A 15801-nucleotide genomic window follows, 5' to 3' on the forward strand; every position below is an offset into this window, starting at 1 on the left:
CGGGGCCCTCCCCTCGAGAAGGTAGTCAGTGAGTGAGAACGAGAACAAGAACATCCTGAACAGTCCTGGTTGGGATGGTGTCCACATTCATGTTCTGCGATTCTTGAACACACGGATGTCTCTGGGCCGCCTGTCCTTTTCCGAGGGTGTGGGTGGGAGTGGATCCTCCGGGCGCAGGTGCCAGGCAGGTGCAGGCAGGCAGTCGGCCACTGCTGCTGCTCGTCCCTGCCAGTGTCTGGGGCCTGAAGGGGCTCCCTCCAAGCGGTGCCTTCCTGCGGCTTAGAAGGGAAAGCGCCAGAGAGGGCAGGCTACAGTGCTTCACACCCTCAGCCACGGCTGTGAAACTGGAGATGGCTGGGTTTTGTATGTTAATTTTTTTTTTTTTTTTGAGATGGAGTTTTGCTCTGTCGCCCAGGCTGGAGTACAGTGGCATGATCTTGGCTCACTGCAAGCTCCGCCTCCCGGGTTCACGCCATTCTCCTGCCTCAGCCTCCCGAGTAGCTGGGACTACAGGCGCTCACCAACACGCCCGGCTGATTTTTAAAATATTTTTAGTAGAGATCGGGTTTCACCATGTTAGCTAGGATCTCCATCTTCTGACCTCGTGATTTGCCTGCCTTGGCCTCCCAAAGTGCTGGGATTACAGGCGTCAGCCACCGCGCCCGGCCACCCAGCTAAATTTTGTATTTTTGTTGGAGACGGGGTTTCACCATGTTGGCCAGACTGGTCTCAAACTCCTGGGGTCAAATGATCTACCTGCGTCGGCCTCCCAAAGTGCTGGGATTACAGGTGTGAGCCACTGCACTCAGCTGGGAGATGAATTTTCATTTAATGACAACTTTTTGTTAACACAGGTTTTGTGTGTGTGTGTGTGTCTTTTTTTGTTTGTTTTTTGTTTTGTGTTTTTGAGACGGAGTTTTACTTTTGTCACCCAGGCTGGAATGCAGTGGCACCATCTTGGCTCACTGCAACCTCCGCTTCCTGGGTTCAAGTGATTCTCTTGCCTTAGCCTCCTGAGTAGCTGGGATTATAGGCGCCCACCACCACGCCCGGCTAATTTTTGTATTTTTAGTAGAAATGGGGTTTCACCATGTGTGACCAGGCTGGTCTCGAACTCCTGACCTGAAGTGATCCACCTGCCTCGGCCTCCCAAAGTGCTGGGATGACGGGCATGAGCCACCGCACCCGGCCAACACAGATGTTTAATGATGGTGGAGGATACATTGTGGAAAACGTTTTTCTCTCTTTTACCATTTTTGGGAAGTGGGATAGGTAAGTGCAGGGAGTTTGTGCTGAAACAGTGCCTGGCAGTTTTTCAGAAATGAATTTGATATTGCGCTCCACCTTTGAGCTGTTCACGCCCATGGCCACCCCTGGAAAGCGCTGGGGTTGTTGGTGCTTTCGGCTGCCCGGCTTCCTGAGGTCTCGCTGCTTTCTGGGGAGAGATGACTGGCTTCCATGTGGGAAGCTTTTGTCTAACACGTGGCGATGTGGGCCTGCCTGCCACTGTGCACCATCCCAGGTATTGAATTTTGACCTTTTCTTTTCAAGTTTCTGTGCTTAGGTGTTTTTAATGTTTACTTTTGCCACTTACAATAATATCACCAAAATAATATGCATAGAGTTTTGGAAGAAACGCAGAAAACATGAGCAGAATGAGACAATTCCTTGGGCTGTAGTTTGGACCCAACTGAATCCTGAGTGCTCTGTGGCCGATGCTGTCTACCCGTGGGAGAGACACACTCAGGAGTGGCCGTTTGGCCAGAAAAGAAGGTCATGGCCCCTGGCCTGGCCCCAGCCCTGCAGGGACACAGGAGCCACACCGTTTGCACCATCCACGCCTTGCTTCAGCAGGCCTGGCCGCCTTCTCCCTGGGGGTGATTCAGGGATTTAGTCTTGGACCAGACCCCCCTCCACAGCTGCCCGGCCCCAGACCCCTCTCTTGGATTGAGGGTGTGTGGGCTGGACCCAGTGGGTGACTCTGGAGCTTCATCTGAGCCGAAGGTGTGGGTCCTCTGTGGTTGTGCGATTGGCCTCTATGGGAAGGAGCGTTCTGCCCATTTTCTTGCTTTCATTGCTGCGGTATCAGTCAGTAACCTGAGGGAATCCTGTAGGGAAGGCAGGCTGCAGTGAAAACAGGAGCTGGTGAAACTGAGCCCTCTGCATCTGCGAATGTGCCCCAGGTGCTGCTGCTGGGGACATGGATGCCGAGCGGAGGCCTGCGTGGCCTCCTGAGCAGCAGCTGACCACCTGGACCCCTGGGCGGGTGGACATGAGACCACTGTTGGCCAGGGATGTCGAGCGGAGGCCTGCGTGGCTGCCTGAGCGGCAGCTGACCGCCCGTCTCACTGTTGGCCAGGGCTCTGTGGCGTGGGTGTTTTCCAGTCCACCTGGAGCAGTGAGAAGCAGCTGTGCAGACCGGTGGCGGTGGGAGGGTTTGCTGGGACGGATGGGGACACCGGCCAGCTTGTCTTCTGTCCAGCAGCCCCGTCGGACTTGGCCTCCTGTCCTGTCGTTGGGAGCCCTGGCTGGGGCTGCTTTCAGCAATGACGCTGGCCCAGAGCAGCTTCCCACGTGACCATAGAGCCGAGGGTCTGTCCTGTCCTAGGTTAGGTCTTCATGGTTTAGAATAAAACCGTGAGGGATGTTAATTATGGGCATTGAAGACTTAAGGTTTTCCTAAATTTTTAGTGAGCAGTGATTGGCCTTCAATACTTGTGCTGAGAGGAATTTTAAGCCAGGGGAAGTGTAAGAATATGTTCCCATTCAGGAGAGATTGTATTGGAGTTTCTTTCTTCCTCTGTATGTATTTTGTGGTGTTCACCTTTAACTACATTTCATCCAAAAAGATGATGCAGCTTTAACATGAATGTTACATTTTTATTTTCAAGGAATTATTATCTATGTTCCATTTGTAAAGGAAAGATAATATTGTAAATCTTTTTATTAGATAATGTAAAGATGTATATCAGTATTTTTGGATCATGTTATAGATTATGGATATATTGTTTAATAAATAAAGTATTTTTTGGAACAAACAATTGAAAGTGCATCTGTATTAGCCCGTTTTCACGCTGCTGATAAAGACATACCCGAGCTGGGTAATTTATAAAGAAAAAGAGGTTTTTTAAAAAAAATTTTTTCTTTTTTTGAGACAGAGTCTTGCTCTGTCACCCAGTCTGGAGTGCAGTGGCACTGCGTGATTTCGGCTCACTGTAACGTCTGCCTCCTGGGTTCAAGCAATTCTCCTGCCTCCGCCTCCTGAGCAGCTGGGATGACAGGCATGTGCCACCACGCCCTGCTAATTTTTGTATTTTTAGTAGAGATGGGGTTTCGCCATGTTGGCCAGGCTGGTCTTGAACTCCAGACCTCAGGTGATCTGCCTGCCTCAGCCTCCCAAAGTGTTGGGATTACAGGCGTGAGCCACCGTGCCTGACAGAAAAAGAGGTCTAGTGGACCCTCAGTTCCACACGGCTGGGGAGGCCTCACAATCGTGGCAGGAGGCGAAAGGCACATCTTACATGGCGGCAGACGAGAGAATGAGAGCCGAGTGAAAGGGGCTTCCCCTTATAAAACCACTGGATCTCATGAGACTGACTACCACGAGAAAGGTATGGGAGGACCACCCCCGTGATTCAGCATCATTTTGGGAAACAGGTGTAAAATGTCAGTGTTGTGCCCAGAGGCAGGTGTGTGGAGTTGAATTCTGAAGGGGTATGCAGCGATTGGAGCGTGGTTTGTGGTGCTTGCTGGCTGGGGGTCTGGGGAGGACCCTGTGCCTTACCTTGGGTGGTTGCTCAGGAAGCTCAGTGGCCAGTGCTGGGGCTCAAGTTGACTTCCAAGGAAGACGTGTGAGAATGCTGCAGTTGCTTTTTTTCCTTTTTTTTTTTTTTTGAGACGGAGTCTCGCTCTGTCGCCCAGGCTGGAGTGCAGTGGCGCAATCTCTGCTCACTGCAAGCTCCGTCTCCCGGGTTCACGGCATTCTCCTGCCTCAGCGTCCCGAGTATCTGGGACTACAGGTGCCCGCCACCACACCCGGCTAATATTTTGTATTTTTAGTAGAGACGGGGTTTCACCGTGTTAGCCAGGATGGTCTCGATCTCCTGACCTCGTGATCCGCCCGCCTCAGCCTCCCAAAGTGCTGGGATCACAGGCGTGAGCCACCGTGCCCGGCCGCTGCAGTTGCTTTCTAAAGGAGTACTGTGCTTGCTCTGGAAGGGCAAGACTTACTGTGTTGCACTTGCCCCTTGGAAGCTGCTGGAGTCAGCTTGGGCTCTGTATTAGTCCATTCTTGTATTGCTATAAAGAACGCCCTGAGACTGTGTAATTTATAAAGAAATGAGGTTTAATTGACTCACAGTTCTGCAGGCTGTACAGGAAGCGTGGTGCGGAGGCCTCAGGAAACTTACATCATGGCAGAAGGCGAAGGGGAAGCAAGCACGTTTTACCATGGTGGACCAGGAGAGAGAGGGAGCAAAGGGGAAAGGAGCCACACTTTTAAACAAGCAAGTCTCCTGAGAGTTCACTCACTTTCACAAGAACAGCAAAGGGGAAATCTGCCCCCATGAGCCAATCACCTCCTACTAGGCCCATCCCCCAACACTGAGGATTATAATTCAACATAAGATTTGGGCGGGGCCACACATCCAAACCATATCAGGCTGTTATCACAATACCACAGACTGGGAGGCTTAACAAAAATGTCTCGTATTTCTGGAGATTGGAAGTCCAAGATTAAGGCGCTGGTGTTGTCTGGTGCCTGTCCAGGGCTCTTCCCTTGGGTTGCAAACGCTGCCTTCTCATGTGTGCCTACATGAGTGACTGGGAGAGGGAGCTCTCTGGTGTCTCTTTTTTACGGATGCCTGTCCTGTCGGATCAGGACCCCACCCTTGTGACTGACTTTAACCTTAATTACTTCTTCAGAAGTCTCATCTCCAAATACAGCCATATTGGGGGTTACAGCTTCCGCATATGAATTCTGGGGGACACAAACATAACAGGAGCTGATGGGTCTCAAGATGTTGCCTTGAGGAGTGCATTAACAGAACCTGGGAAGAGCTTGGTCATCACGAGGTACAGTCGGCCTCTCACCCACCATCCAGGTGAAAACCAATCCACAGACCGGAGTCCCTGCTGGAAGAGGAGACTGAGATGCTGGGGGAAGGGCCCCACAACGTCGAAACCAGCACATGCCATCTCGCTGGAAGAGGAGGCTGAGATGCTGGGGGAAGGGCCCCACAACGTCGAAACCAGCACATGCCATCTCGCTGGAAGAGGAGGCTGAGATGCTGGGGGAAGGGCCCCACAACGTCGAAACCAGCACATGCCATCTCGCTGGAAGAGGAGGCTGAGATGCTGGGGGAAGGGCCCCACAACGTCGAAACCAGCACATGCCATCTCGCTGGAAGAGGAGGCTGAGATGCTGGGGGAAGGGCCCCACAATGCTGAAACCGGCACATGCCGTATTTTCCTCCAAGCATTCTCCGAGGGTACATGTGGGCTTTGCTAGGGTGACTGTGGCCCTGGGAAAAAGAAAAATCAGTTGTTATTATTTTTTGAGACAGTTTTTTTTTTTTTTTTTTTGAGACAGACTCTCGCTCTGTCGCCAGGCTGGAGTGCAGTGGCATGATCTCAGCTCACCGCACCCTCTGCCTCCCAGGTTCAAGCCATTCTCTTCCCTCAGTCTCCCAAGTAGCTGGGATTATAGGCGCCGACCACCATGCCCAGCTAATTTTTGTATTGTTGGTAGAGACAGGGTTTCACCATGTTGGCCAGGTTGGTGTAGGGACCAGCCCCACAGGGTCGGTGGGTCCCTCCCCAGGTGTGGAGACGAGAGAGTGTAGAAATAAAGACACGAGACAAAGAAATAAAAGGCAGCTGGGCCCAGGGGACCACTACCACCAAGTCGCAGAGACTGGTAGGGGCCCCGAATGCCAAGCTGCACTGATATTTATTGGATACAAGACAAAGGGGCAGGATAAGGAGAGTGAGCCATCTCCAATGATAGGTAAGGCCACGTGGGTCACGTGTCCACTGGACGGGGGCCCTTCCCTGCCTGGCAGCCAAGGTAGAGAGAGAGGAGACAGAGAGACAGCTTACGCCATTATTTCTGCTTATTAGAGACTTTCAGTACTTTCACTAATTTTGCTACTGCTATCTAAAAGGCAGAGCCAGGTGTACAGGATGGAACATGAAGGCGGATTAGGAGCGTGACCACCGAAGCACAGCATCACAGGGAGACGGTTAGGCCTCCGGATAACTGTGGGAAAGCCTGACTGGTGTCAGACCCTCCACAAGAGGTGGAGGAGCAGAGTCTTCTCTAAACTCCCCCGGGGAAAAGGAGACTCCCTTTCCCGGTCTGCTAAGTAGCGGGTGTTGTTCCTTGACACTTAACACTGGCTGCCGCTAGACCACGTTCCACTTGGCAACAGGCATCTTCCCAGACGCTGGCGTTACTGCTAGACCAAGGAGCCCTCTGGTGGCCCTGTCTGGGCATAACAGAAGGCTCACACTCTTGTCTTCTGGTCACACCTCACTATGTCCCCTCAGCTCCTATCTCTGTATGGCCTGGTTTTTCCTAGGTTATGATTATAGAGCGAGGATGATAATAATATTGGAATAAAGAGCAATTGCTACCAACTAATGATTAATGATATTCATATATAATCATATCTAAGATCTATATCTGGTATAACTATTCTTGTTTTAATATTTTATTATCCTGGAATGGCTCGTGTCCTCGGTCTCTTGCCTCGGCGCCTGGGTGGCTTGCCACCCACAGTTGGTCTTGAACTCCTGACCTCAGGTGATCCACCTGCCTCAGCCTCCCAAAGTGCTGGGATTACGGGCATGAGCCACCGTGCCTGCCAGAAAAATCAGTTATTTTAGGGGATGGTATGGGTGGTAATCTTTATGGGTTCTGAATCATTCCTAATCCCAGGGGTCCAAGATGCCACTGGCCTGCTAGTCAAAGGTAGGGCGTTTGGAGGTCAGGTGGTAAGGGGGTCCACAAACCTCATCTGTGGTCGTCTTTCCAGTTCCTGAATGTGTAATTGAAACTGTTACACTTGACAATGGGCAAACTCCCACACTTATCTGCAGATCAAGGGCCAGCCAGGTAGGAAGGGCCAGGTGGACGTCTCCTTTCCAGGGTTGTAGTTGAAAGGCAAAATGCATTGCTGACTTGGAAGAATCTTGCATGGGTGATTCACCTGGGAAGAAGGTGAGTGGCCCCTGGGGATGTGGTTAAGGAGGACAGGAATGACTCCATGCAACTGCTGCTCCAGAGCCTCATCACCAGGACACATCCAGCTCGCCGGTTTTCTGTGTGACTACCAGGACCCATCTGCTGTCACGGGCGTAGCCTCCACCTCCTGCACAGCTCCGAAGTCCTGCCTCGGGCCGAGTGTGGGTTCCTGCTCTCTGCCCTCATCTGCTCAGAGATCTGCATCGTCTGCACCCCCTAGGGTTCTATGGAATTGGGTGAGCTGAAGTAACAAGTGCTTTGGGAGGCCGAGGCGGGCGGATCGCTTGAGTCCAGGAGTTCGAGACCAGCCTGGGCAGAACATGAGACCCCCCCCCCCCCATCTCTACCAAATTACAACAACAACAAAAAATTAGCCGGGCGTGGTGGCGCACGCCCGTAGTCCCAGCTACTTTGGTGGCTGAGGTGGGAGGATGGTTTGAGCTCGGGAGGCAGAGGTTGCAGTGAGCTGAGATCACCCCCGGAACTCCAGCCTGGGCAACAGAGCTAGACCCTGTCTCAAAAAACCACAAAACAAGTGCTGGCGATGCCTCAGGCAGGGGAGCCCAGGCCGGGAGGCTCCTCGGGACAGCAGTTACTGCGTCAGGGGGGCAGGAGCTCCCCAGGTGTGCAAAGGGTTTGAGGGCACGGAGGGCTGAACAGGCAGAAGGGGACACGGAGGCAAGAAAACACCTGCAGGAGGCAGCTGCCCCCTAAGCTAAGGCTGGGGACCCAGGAGGGGTGGTCCATGCAGGAGCTGGGGAGGCCGCTGGGGAAAGGGGCGCCCCCGGGTTCGGCCTCGGAGGAGCGGGCCGGCCCCCAGGTCCCTCGGCCAAGCCCCCGTCCCGGGCCTCGTTCTGAAGAACGCTCCAGTTGCTGCTTGGGCGTCTTGGGCTGCGCTCAGCCTAGTCCCTTCTCTACCTGGAGGGATGCGCCCGACAGCCGGGGCGCCGGAGGCCCTCAGGGAACGCAGGACGAGGGAGTGGCCGTCGACCCTCCGGTGCCAGTCGGGGCGGGGCTTGGACGGCGGGGCGGGGACTGTAGGCGCGCGGGGCGGGGCTTGGACGGCGGGGCGGGGACTGTAGGCGCGCGGGGCGGGGCTTGGACGGCGGGGCGGGAACTGTAGACGCGCGGGGCGGGGCCTGGAGGTCGGGCGGGGACTGTAGACGCGCGGGGCGGGGCTTCGGCCGCGGAGCGGAGCCGTTAATGCGCAGGCGCGGCGTCTCCACGCCCACTCCGGCTCGGCGGCTCTGGGCCTGCCGCGGACGCTGCGGGTTGGAGCCCGGGACGTGGTCGTGGGTGCGTGCGCGCGACCGCGCGGAGCGCTGGGCTGGGGGTCCCGGGCTGCGGTTCAGCCGCGGGTCGGGGTGGCGGGGCGCGATCTCGGGCGCCGTCAGCCAGTCGGTGCCTGTGGGGGGAGGGGGACGGCGCTGCAGCTCGTCACGTGACCGCGTGCAACACGCGCGCGTCCGCGGGGTCCCGTCGGGGGCGAGCGTGGCGGATCGGGGTCCTGGGCAAGGTCCCGGCGAGGCCGCCCCGAGCCTGCGCGTCGCTAGGTCCAGGCCGGCTGCGTGGGGCTTCGCGCGCTCGCGGGGTTGCGGCCCGCGCTGGGGGAGGGCCCGGGTGCTCGGAGCCTTCGCTGCCCTCCTGCCCCCTCCCTGCTTCTGCAAGCGTGTTTCAATTTGTACAACGTGCATAAAACGTGAAATTCCCCTTGGCCACTTCCAGGCGCGCAGCCAGCGGCTCCCGGCCCTTCGCCTCCGGGCCCCGAGTACCCGCCCCCCCCCCCAAGGAGGAGCCCGAGGTCTCCGTCCCGGCGGCGATGCTGCCCCGTCGGCCTCTGGCGTGGCCCGCGTGGCTGTTGCGGGGTGTCCCGGGAGCCGCGGGTTCTTGGGGTCGGCCGGTTGGCCCCCTGGCCCGCAGGGGCTGCTGCTCCACCCCCGGGACCCCCGAGGTGCCGCTGACCCGGGAGCGCTACCCCGTGCGGCGCTTGCCGTTCTCCACGGTGTCTAAGCAGGACCTGGCCGCCTTTGAGCGCATCGTGCCCGGCGGGGTCGTCACGGACCCGGAGGCGCTGCAGGCTCCCAACGTGGACTGGCTGCGGACGCTGCGAGGTGGGTGAGGCTTGGGAAGCTGCGGCGGGGCCGCGTCCCTGCTCCCCTGCGCCTTCCCGTGGAGGCTTCAAAGCGGGCTGAGAACAAGCTGGGTGGGGGTGCCAGCCTTGCGACGAGAGGGGCGTGGGCACCGCCACAGGCTGCTGGAATAAATGACCACGAACGAGTCGCTTAGAACAACCCAAGTTTTGTTGTTGTTTTGTTTTTTTCTTTTTTTTTGAGACGGAGTCTCACTCTGTCGCCAGGCCGGAGTGCAGTGGCGCGATGTCGGCTCACTGCAACCTCTGCCCCCAGGGTTCAAGCGATTTGCCTGCCTCAGCCTCCCTAGTAGCTGCGACTACAGGCGCCCGCCACCATGTCCCGCTAATTTTTGTATTTTTAGTAGAGACAGGGTGTCACCATGTTGGCCAGGATGGTCTCGATCTGTTGACCTCGTGATCCGTCCGCCTCGGCCTCCCAAATTGCCGGGATTACAGGCGTGAGCCACTCCGCCCTGCCAACAACCCAAGTTTGCCTGGCGCAGTGGCTCTGCCTGTAATCTCGGCTGCCCTGGAGGTTGAAGCCAGAAGTTTAAGACCAGCCTGGGCAGCATAGCCAGAACCCCCGCCCCCTCACCTCTAAAAATAAAAATAAATAAATAAAATTAGCCGGCCCAGGATTAAAAAAACAAAAAGTAAAAAAGTTACTCCAGCCCAGGAGTTCAAGAGTGGACTGTGATCTCACCACTGCCTTCCAGCCTGGGCAACAGAGCGAGACTACATCTCTAAAACAAAACAGAATTCCCTCCCCACCAAACCCCACAAGTTTATTCTCTAAGCTCTGGAGGCCAAAAGTGTGAAATAGGGTATCACAGGGCTGCGCTCCCTCCACTGCCTCCAAAGCCTCCAGAGGAGGCTCCTTCCTGCCTCTTCTAGCTCCAGCTCCTGGTGGCCCCAGGTACCAAATTACTCCAGTCTCTGCCTCTGTTTTTCATACAGGTTTCTCTTCTCTGTGACTCTTCTCCAGTTACATAAAGACACTTCTCATTGGATTGAGGGCCCACCCTAATCCAGGATGATTGCATCTCAGTACTGTCAACTTAATTACATCTGCAAAGACCGTTTTTCCTTTTTTTTTTTTTTTTTTGAGTTGAAGTCTCCCTCTTGTTGCCCAAGCTGGAGTGCAATGGTGCGATCTTGGCTCACTGCAACCTTCCCCTCCTGGGTGCAAGCAATTCTGCTTTAGCCTCCCAAGTAACTGGGATTACAGGTGCCCGCCACCATGCCTGGCTAATTTTTATATTTTTAGTAGAGACAGAGTTTCACCATGTTGACCAGGCTGGTCTCGAACTCCTGACCAGGTGATCAGGTGATCCACTCACACTGGCCTCCCAAAGTGCTGAGATGCCAGGCATGAGCCACTGCACTTAGCTGGACCGTTTTTTCTTTTTGTTTTTTTGAGATGGACTCTTGCTCTGTCGCCCAGGCTGGAGTGCAATGGCGTGATCTCGGCTTACTGCAAGCTCTGCCTCCTGGCTTCACGCCATTCTCCTGCCTCCGCCTCCCGAGTAGCTGGGACTACAGGCGCCCACCACCTCGCCCGGCTAATTGTTTTTGTATGTTTAGTAGAGACAGGGTTTCACCGTGTTAGCCAGAGTGGTCTCAATCTTCTGACCTTGTGATCCACCTGCCTCGGCCTCCCAAAGTGCTGGGATTACAGGCGTGAGCCACCGTGCCCAGCAGCCCCATTTTTTCAAATAAGGTCCCATTCGCAGGTCTTGGGGCATTGGGAAGCGGACGTATCTTTTTGGAGCCCATTAGGTAAGATGCAGGGCTCCTGGCCAGCCATGCCTGCTCCTCTCCTCCCACTGCACTCCTGCCCACTGGCATACAAGTCTGTGCACGAATGAAGGACTTCTCAGCCTCTGGGGCTGGCACTTCCTTTTGGTAACAGTGCCCAGTTTTCTCTTATTTTATTTATTTATTTTTTTGAGACGGAGTCTTGCCCTGTCACTCAGGGTGGAGTGCAGTGGCACCATCTCCCCTTACTGCAACCTCCACCTCCTGGGGTCAAGCGATTTTCCTGTCTCAGCCTCCTGAGTAGCTGGGACTACAGCTGGGTTACACACCTGTAACCCAGTTCTGTGGGAGATCGCTTGAGCCCAGGAGTTCAAGACCAGCCTGGGCAACGTGGAGAAACTCTATCTCTACAAAAAATTAAAAATTAGCCAGGTGTGGTGGCATGTGTCTGTGGTCCCAGCTACTTGGGAGGCTGAGGTAGGAGGACAGCTTGAGCCTGGGAGGTTGAGGCTGCGGTAACTATGATAGTGCCACTGCTCTCTAGCCTGGGTGACAGAAAAAGAAAATGATTTCTGAGATAACCTACGTGCTTACACAACTTGAAAAAATCCACATGGTGTTTTTGCTAAAATAGTAAAGCGAGGTAGAAGAGAATTGGTTGACTCTTAATTTACAACAAAATGATGTATTTAAACCTGTAGCACTGGCACCAGGTCCTGGGGCTAAATGTAGGGTGTGCTGTCATTGGGAAGACCTGGAATTGTTTTTATATTTTTTGTTGGCCCTTGTAGAAGATTGAAATTATTAAGAACACTCAGAAGGTTTCCAGACCGTGTAATCTGGGAGTGCAGTGTATGTTAAAACAGTTCAGAAAGTTAGCAAGTTGAACTGGGGTCTAGGCTAAGCTAATGCAAGCAGCTCTTTATCCGCAGAAAGCCTGGGAGTCACTGGAAATCGCTGGACCAATGGTCACTGTGTAGGAGCTGTCTTGAGTGGAAGGGCCCCCACCCTCACCCTGCCCCCTAAGTAAGGGCCCCTCTGGGGCGATCTCAAGCTGCTGCCTCGAGCGCCCACCATGGCCCAGGGCCTGTGGGCTCACGAATGTTGTCCCCGGAGGCAGGTGAGGATGGACGCCCACCCTGGGCTTGGCTAAGTCGGGCCCCAGTCCTGGCTCAGCACTGCTGTCTGGGTGGCCCTAGGCAGATGACCCTCAGTGCATGCCCTACAAAATGGGACTTGGAGTCACTGCCTCAGGAATGCCGTGTGGGTAAGTGGGGCAGGAACCTAGCATGAGCTCTGAGCACAAGGCTTGGGTTCCCGTGCTCCCAGTCTGCTTGGAGGCCAGCACCCTGGGCTATGCCGCTGCTGCCCTAGTGGGCAAGGGGGCCCCCCTGGGGCTTGCAGGAGCAGGGAGGGAGCTGTAACTGAGATTGAGGGGTGACCATATTCTTCCTCTCCTCTGCCTTGCCTGAGCCTGACTGGGCAAGAACTGGCTGTCCCCCTGGGTCCCCTCTCTCTGGTCAGCACCTTTCTGGGAATCCGTGGCCATGGACACCCTGTCCTGCTGCAGGGCCGCCCCTCGGTGTCTGTGTGCGCCTGTGGGAGGGCGCCTTCCTCTGCGTCCTGCTGCCCTGAGTTTGGTGAGGGCAAGGCCGAATTTCACTCATCTTTGAGTCCACAGGTTTGGTCCTGAATGTCTGCTCAGTAGGTGTTTGCTGATGTGAGGCTTAGTTGTGGAATTTTAGATGAATTATCCCTTCATGTGGCTTGCTTTTGGAGAGAGAGAGCTTGTCTAGACTTTTGAAAACTCATTAAGCATCATATTAAAAATCTAGGCCATTGCTCAGGATGGATGCTGCAGATGTTTAGTGAGCACGCCTGCACTGGCGGGAAGGTGGGAGCTTCGCGGTGTGAAAACAGGCTGGGCCCTTGCGTCACCTCTGGCGGCTCTGCCCCCACGGCCCCCTCTCTGTTTGTGGGGCTCCCATCGTTAACACTGGACAACTGGGAGGGAGCCCTCCTTTTCATCTTTCCCGTTAGAAGGTAAACATCACAGGAGTGGGAAATTCTGTCCTCATTCTGTGTCTGGAACGCGGCCTGGCCTGCATTCTTGGGGTGTACTCATGTTTGTGTTGAGAACCCTGCCACAGGCGCGTCACAAGTGTGCCCGAGTCGAAAGCTTTGCCATGAGTCCTGGGGCCCCTGAGCCCACTCGGGGACAGGGACACCGTGAGCTCAGGTGCCAGAGTTCCCTCAGGTGCTGTGCTGAAGTGTCGGGCCGAGGCCCAGGGGCCCAGCAGGCCCCTCTGCAAAAATTGCTCATTTGATGAAAGAGAGATAAGTGGCTTTCCAATCAGAAAAGTTAGGTGGACACCACAGCCTGGTTCTCAGAGCTCCATGAAGAGGTGACAGGCACCTGTGACTGTACCTGCTGCCTCTCTGCAGCCCCCATCACCTGGGAAAGTCGTCTCAAGGAAACCCAAAGGCAGAAAGATGCCTGCTCACTTGGGGGCAGCAGTGGTTAGCAACACCAGCCAACTAGCTTAGACGGCTCTTGCTGGTCACATCCAGGCATTCAGCAAATAAGGCAGCCAAGACTTATAGTCCAGTAAATAAAATGAGAAGCCGAGAGCCCACATCACTGTGAATAAGCAGCTACATAAACACGTCAGTGGGAGCGAGGGGAATGCCCTCCCTCGTGGCAGGGTCAGCTAAGAGGCTGGGCGCGGCGACTCATGCTTGTAACCCCAGCCCTTAGGGAGGCTGAGGTGGGTGGATTGCTTGAGGCCATGAGTTCAAGACCAGCCTGGGGAACATGGCGAAACCCTGTTTCTACTAAAAATATCAAAATTAGCCCGGCATGGTGGCAGGCACCTGTAGTCCCAGCTGCTTGGGAGGCTGAAGCGGGAGGATCTCTTGAGCCCAGGAGGTTGAGGCTGCAGTGAGTTGTGATTGTGTCACTGTACTCCAGCCTGGGTGACAGAGTGAGACCCTGCCTCAAAAGAACAGGAAATGTAGGTGGACGGATGGATTTAGGAAAATCACCATTTGGCAACCACCCTAGTAACTGATTTGGTCTAGGATAATCAAAGATGTCAATGGGTGAAGCTTGAGGAGCAGCAGGTTGTCCATGTGGTCTCAAGCGTCTCCTTGGGAGGTGCACACACATCACAAAAGGAAGTGTGGTGGCGTGGCAGGAGGGAAGCCTGCAGACACCCTGTTACCATGGGACCGAGCCGACCTCACCACAAGTGGGTGGGCAACCTCGGAGCTGCCAGTGCCTGGCCTGTGGGAGTCTCCTCCATGGGCCCAGCCTCACCCACCTCTGCACACTGCCCAGTGCCTGGCCCGCCACCTCCCACGTGGGACCTAGTTTTGGTTTTTTTGAGATGGGTTCTCGCTCTGTCACCCAGGCTGGAGTGCAGTGTTGTGATCATAGCTCATTGCAGCCTCGACCTCCTGGGCTCAGATGATTCTCCCTCCTCAGCTTCCCAAATAAGATCACTCTCTGGGGGCTGGGCAAGGTGGCTCATGCCTGTAATCCCAACACTTTGGGAGGCTGCGGCGGGCGGATCACGAGGTCAGGAGTTCGAGACCAGCCTGGCCGACATGGTGAAACCCTCTCTCTACTAAAAATACAAAAATTAGCCAGGAGTGGTGGTGGGCGCCTATAATCCCAGCTACTCGGGAGGCTGAGGCAGGAGAATCGCTTGAACCTGGGAGGGAGAGGTTGCAATGAGTCAGGATCGTGGCACTTCAGCCTGGGCAACAGAGGGAGTCTGTCTCCAAAAAAAAAAAAAAAAAGCTCGCTCTCTGGGGCAAGCGACCACTGGCCTCATCTGCAGCTCCCCCCACGCTGTCTCACAGGGTCTCCTTCCTGTCACAGGCTGTAGCAAGGTGCTGCTGAGGCCACGGACGTCGGAGGAGGTGTCCCACATCCTCAGGTGAGGTGGTGGCGCCCGGCTCCCTGAGCCGTTCTATGTTGCCTGTGGGTCATTACCTTATGGAGCCTGCGGGCAGCTGGGGTGATGTGGTGCGAAGCCAGCCGATGACATCTTGGTTTGTGTGTCAGTGTTCTGTGGTTTTTCGGTGCTGTCTCAATGCATCTGTGTTGTGTAACCATTTCCCCCCATTTGGCAATGCCCATACCCATTTCTTGGCACCGTCTGTAACAGCAAAGCCCCTCCCCCATGAACACACCACAGGGCGGCGCTGGTCTCCAGGTTTCCATGATTGTAGACAGTGCTTTAGACCATCCTCAGCAGGTGCTTTGGGGCAATGTGCACTTCCTCTGTTAAACTCCATCCCTGGGGCTTGCTGCCTCCAGGGTTGATTTCATGTATGTGGGCAGATTCCTCTCCCCAGGGCATGGAACTTTGGTTTCTCCAAACCCCTACCCACTGGGTGTGCTCAAGGCTTTGGGGCTTTGCAGAGGTGCAGACTGGTTGGGAGGGAGGTATCCTTGGGCACACATCTGGGGGATGATGGGCCAAGGGTCGGGAGATGCAGGCGGAGGGTGGAAGGGAGTGGGGGCAGTGCGGTCAAGGAGCCCTGAGCTGGACCCTCTGTGAGCACGGTGTGAATGGGATGGATGGGAGCCGGGCGTGTAGGACGTTCTGTCCTTTGAGGGAAGCCTTGTAGGACATTAGAATCGGGGCCTCCACTT

At 55.2% G+C, this 15801-nt stretch overlaps 1 protein-coding gene across 4 annotated transcripts in view; it reads left to right on the forward strand.

The window, feature by feature from the left end:
* The first annotated feature begins 8454 nt into the window (after positions 1 to 8454).
* LOC115832318 (D-2-hydroxyglutarate dehydrogenase, mitochondrial-like) overlaps positions 8455 to 15801 on the forward strand; it is a 32369-nt gene continuing 25022 nt past the window's right edge. The window contains exons 1-3 of one of the 4 annotated variants that reach the window (XM_030802372.1): positions 8455 to 8542; positions 8972 to 9357; positions 15022 to 15079. In XM_030802372.1, coding sequence (XP_030658232.1) covers positions 9066 to 9357; positions 15022 to 15079 — 350 coding nt within the window. In that variant the 5' untranslated portion in view covers positions 8455 to 8542; positions 8972 to 9065. Of the gene's footprint in view, positions 8543 to 8971; positions 9358 to 15002; positions 15080 to 15801 lie in introns of those variants that run through there. The other 3 variants (XM_030802373.1, XM_030802374.1, XM_030802375.1) reach the window with 3 other exon arrangements.

This window comes from Nomascus leucogenys, chromosome 22a (genome assembly GCF_006542625.1).
Source record: "Nomascus leucogenys isolate Asia chromosome 22a, Asia_NLE_v1, whole genome shotgun sequence".
Classification (NCBI taxonomy): Eukaryota; Metazoa; Chordata; class Mammalia; order Primates; family Hylobatidae; genus Nomascus; species Nomascus leucogenys.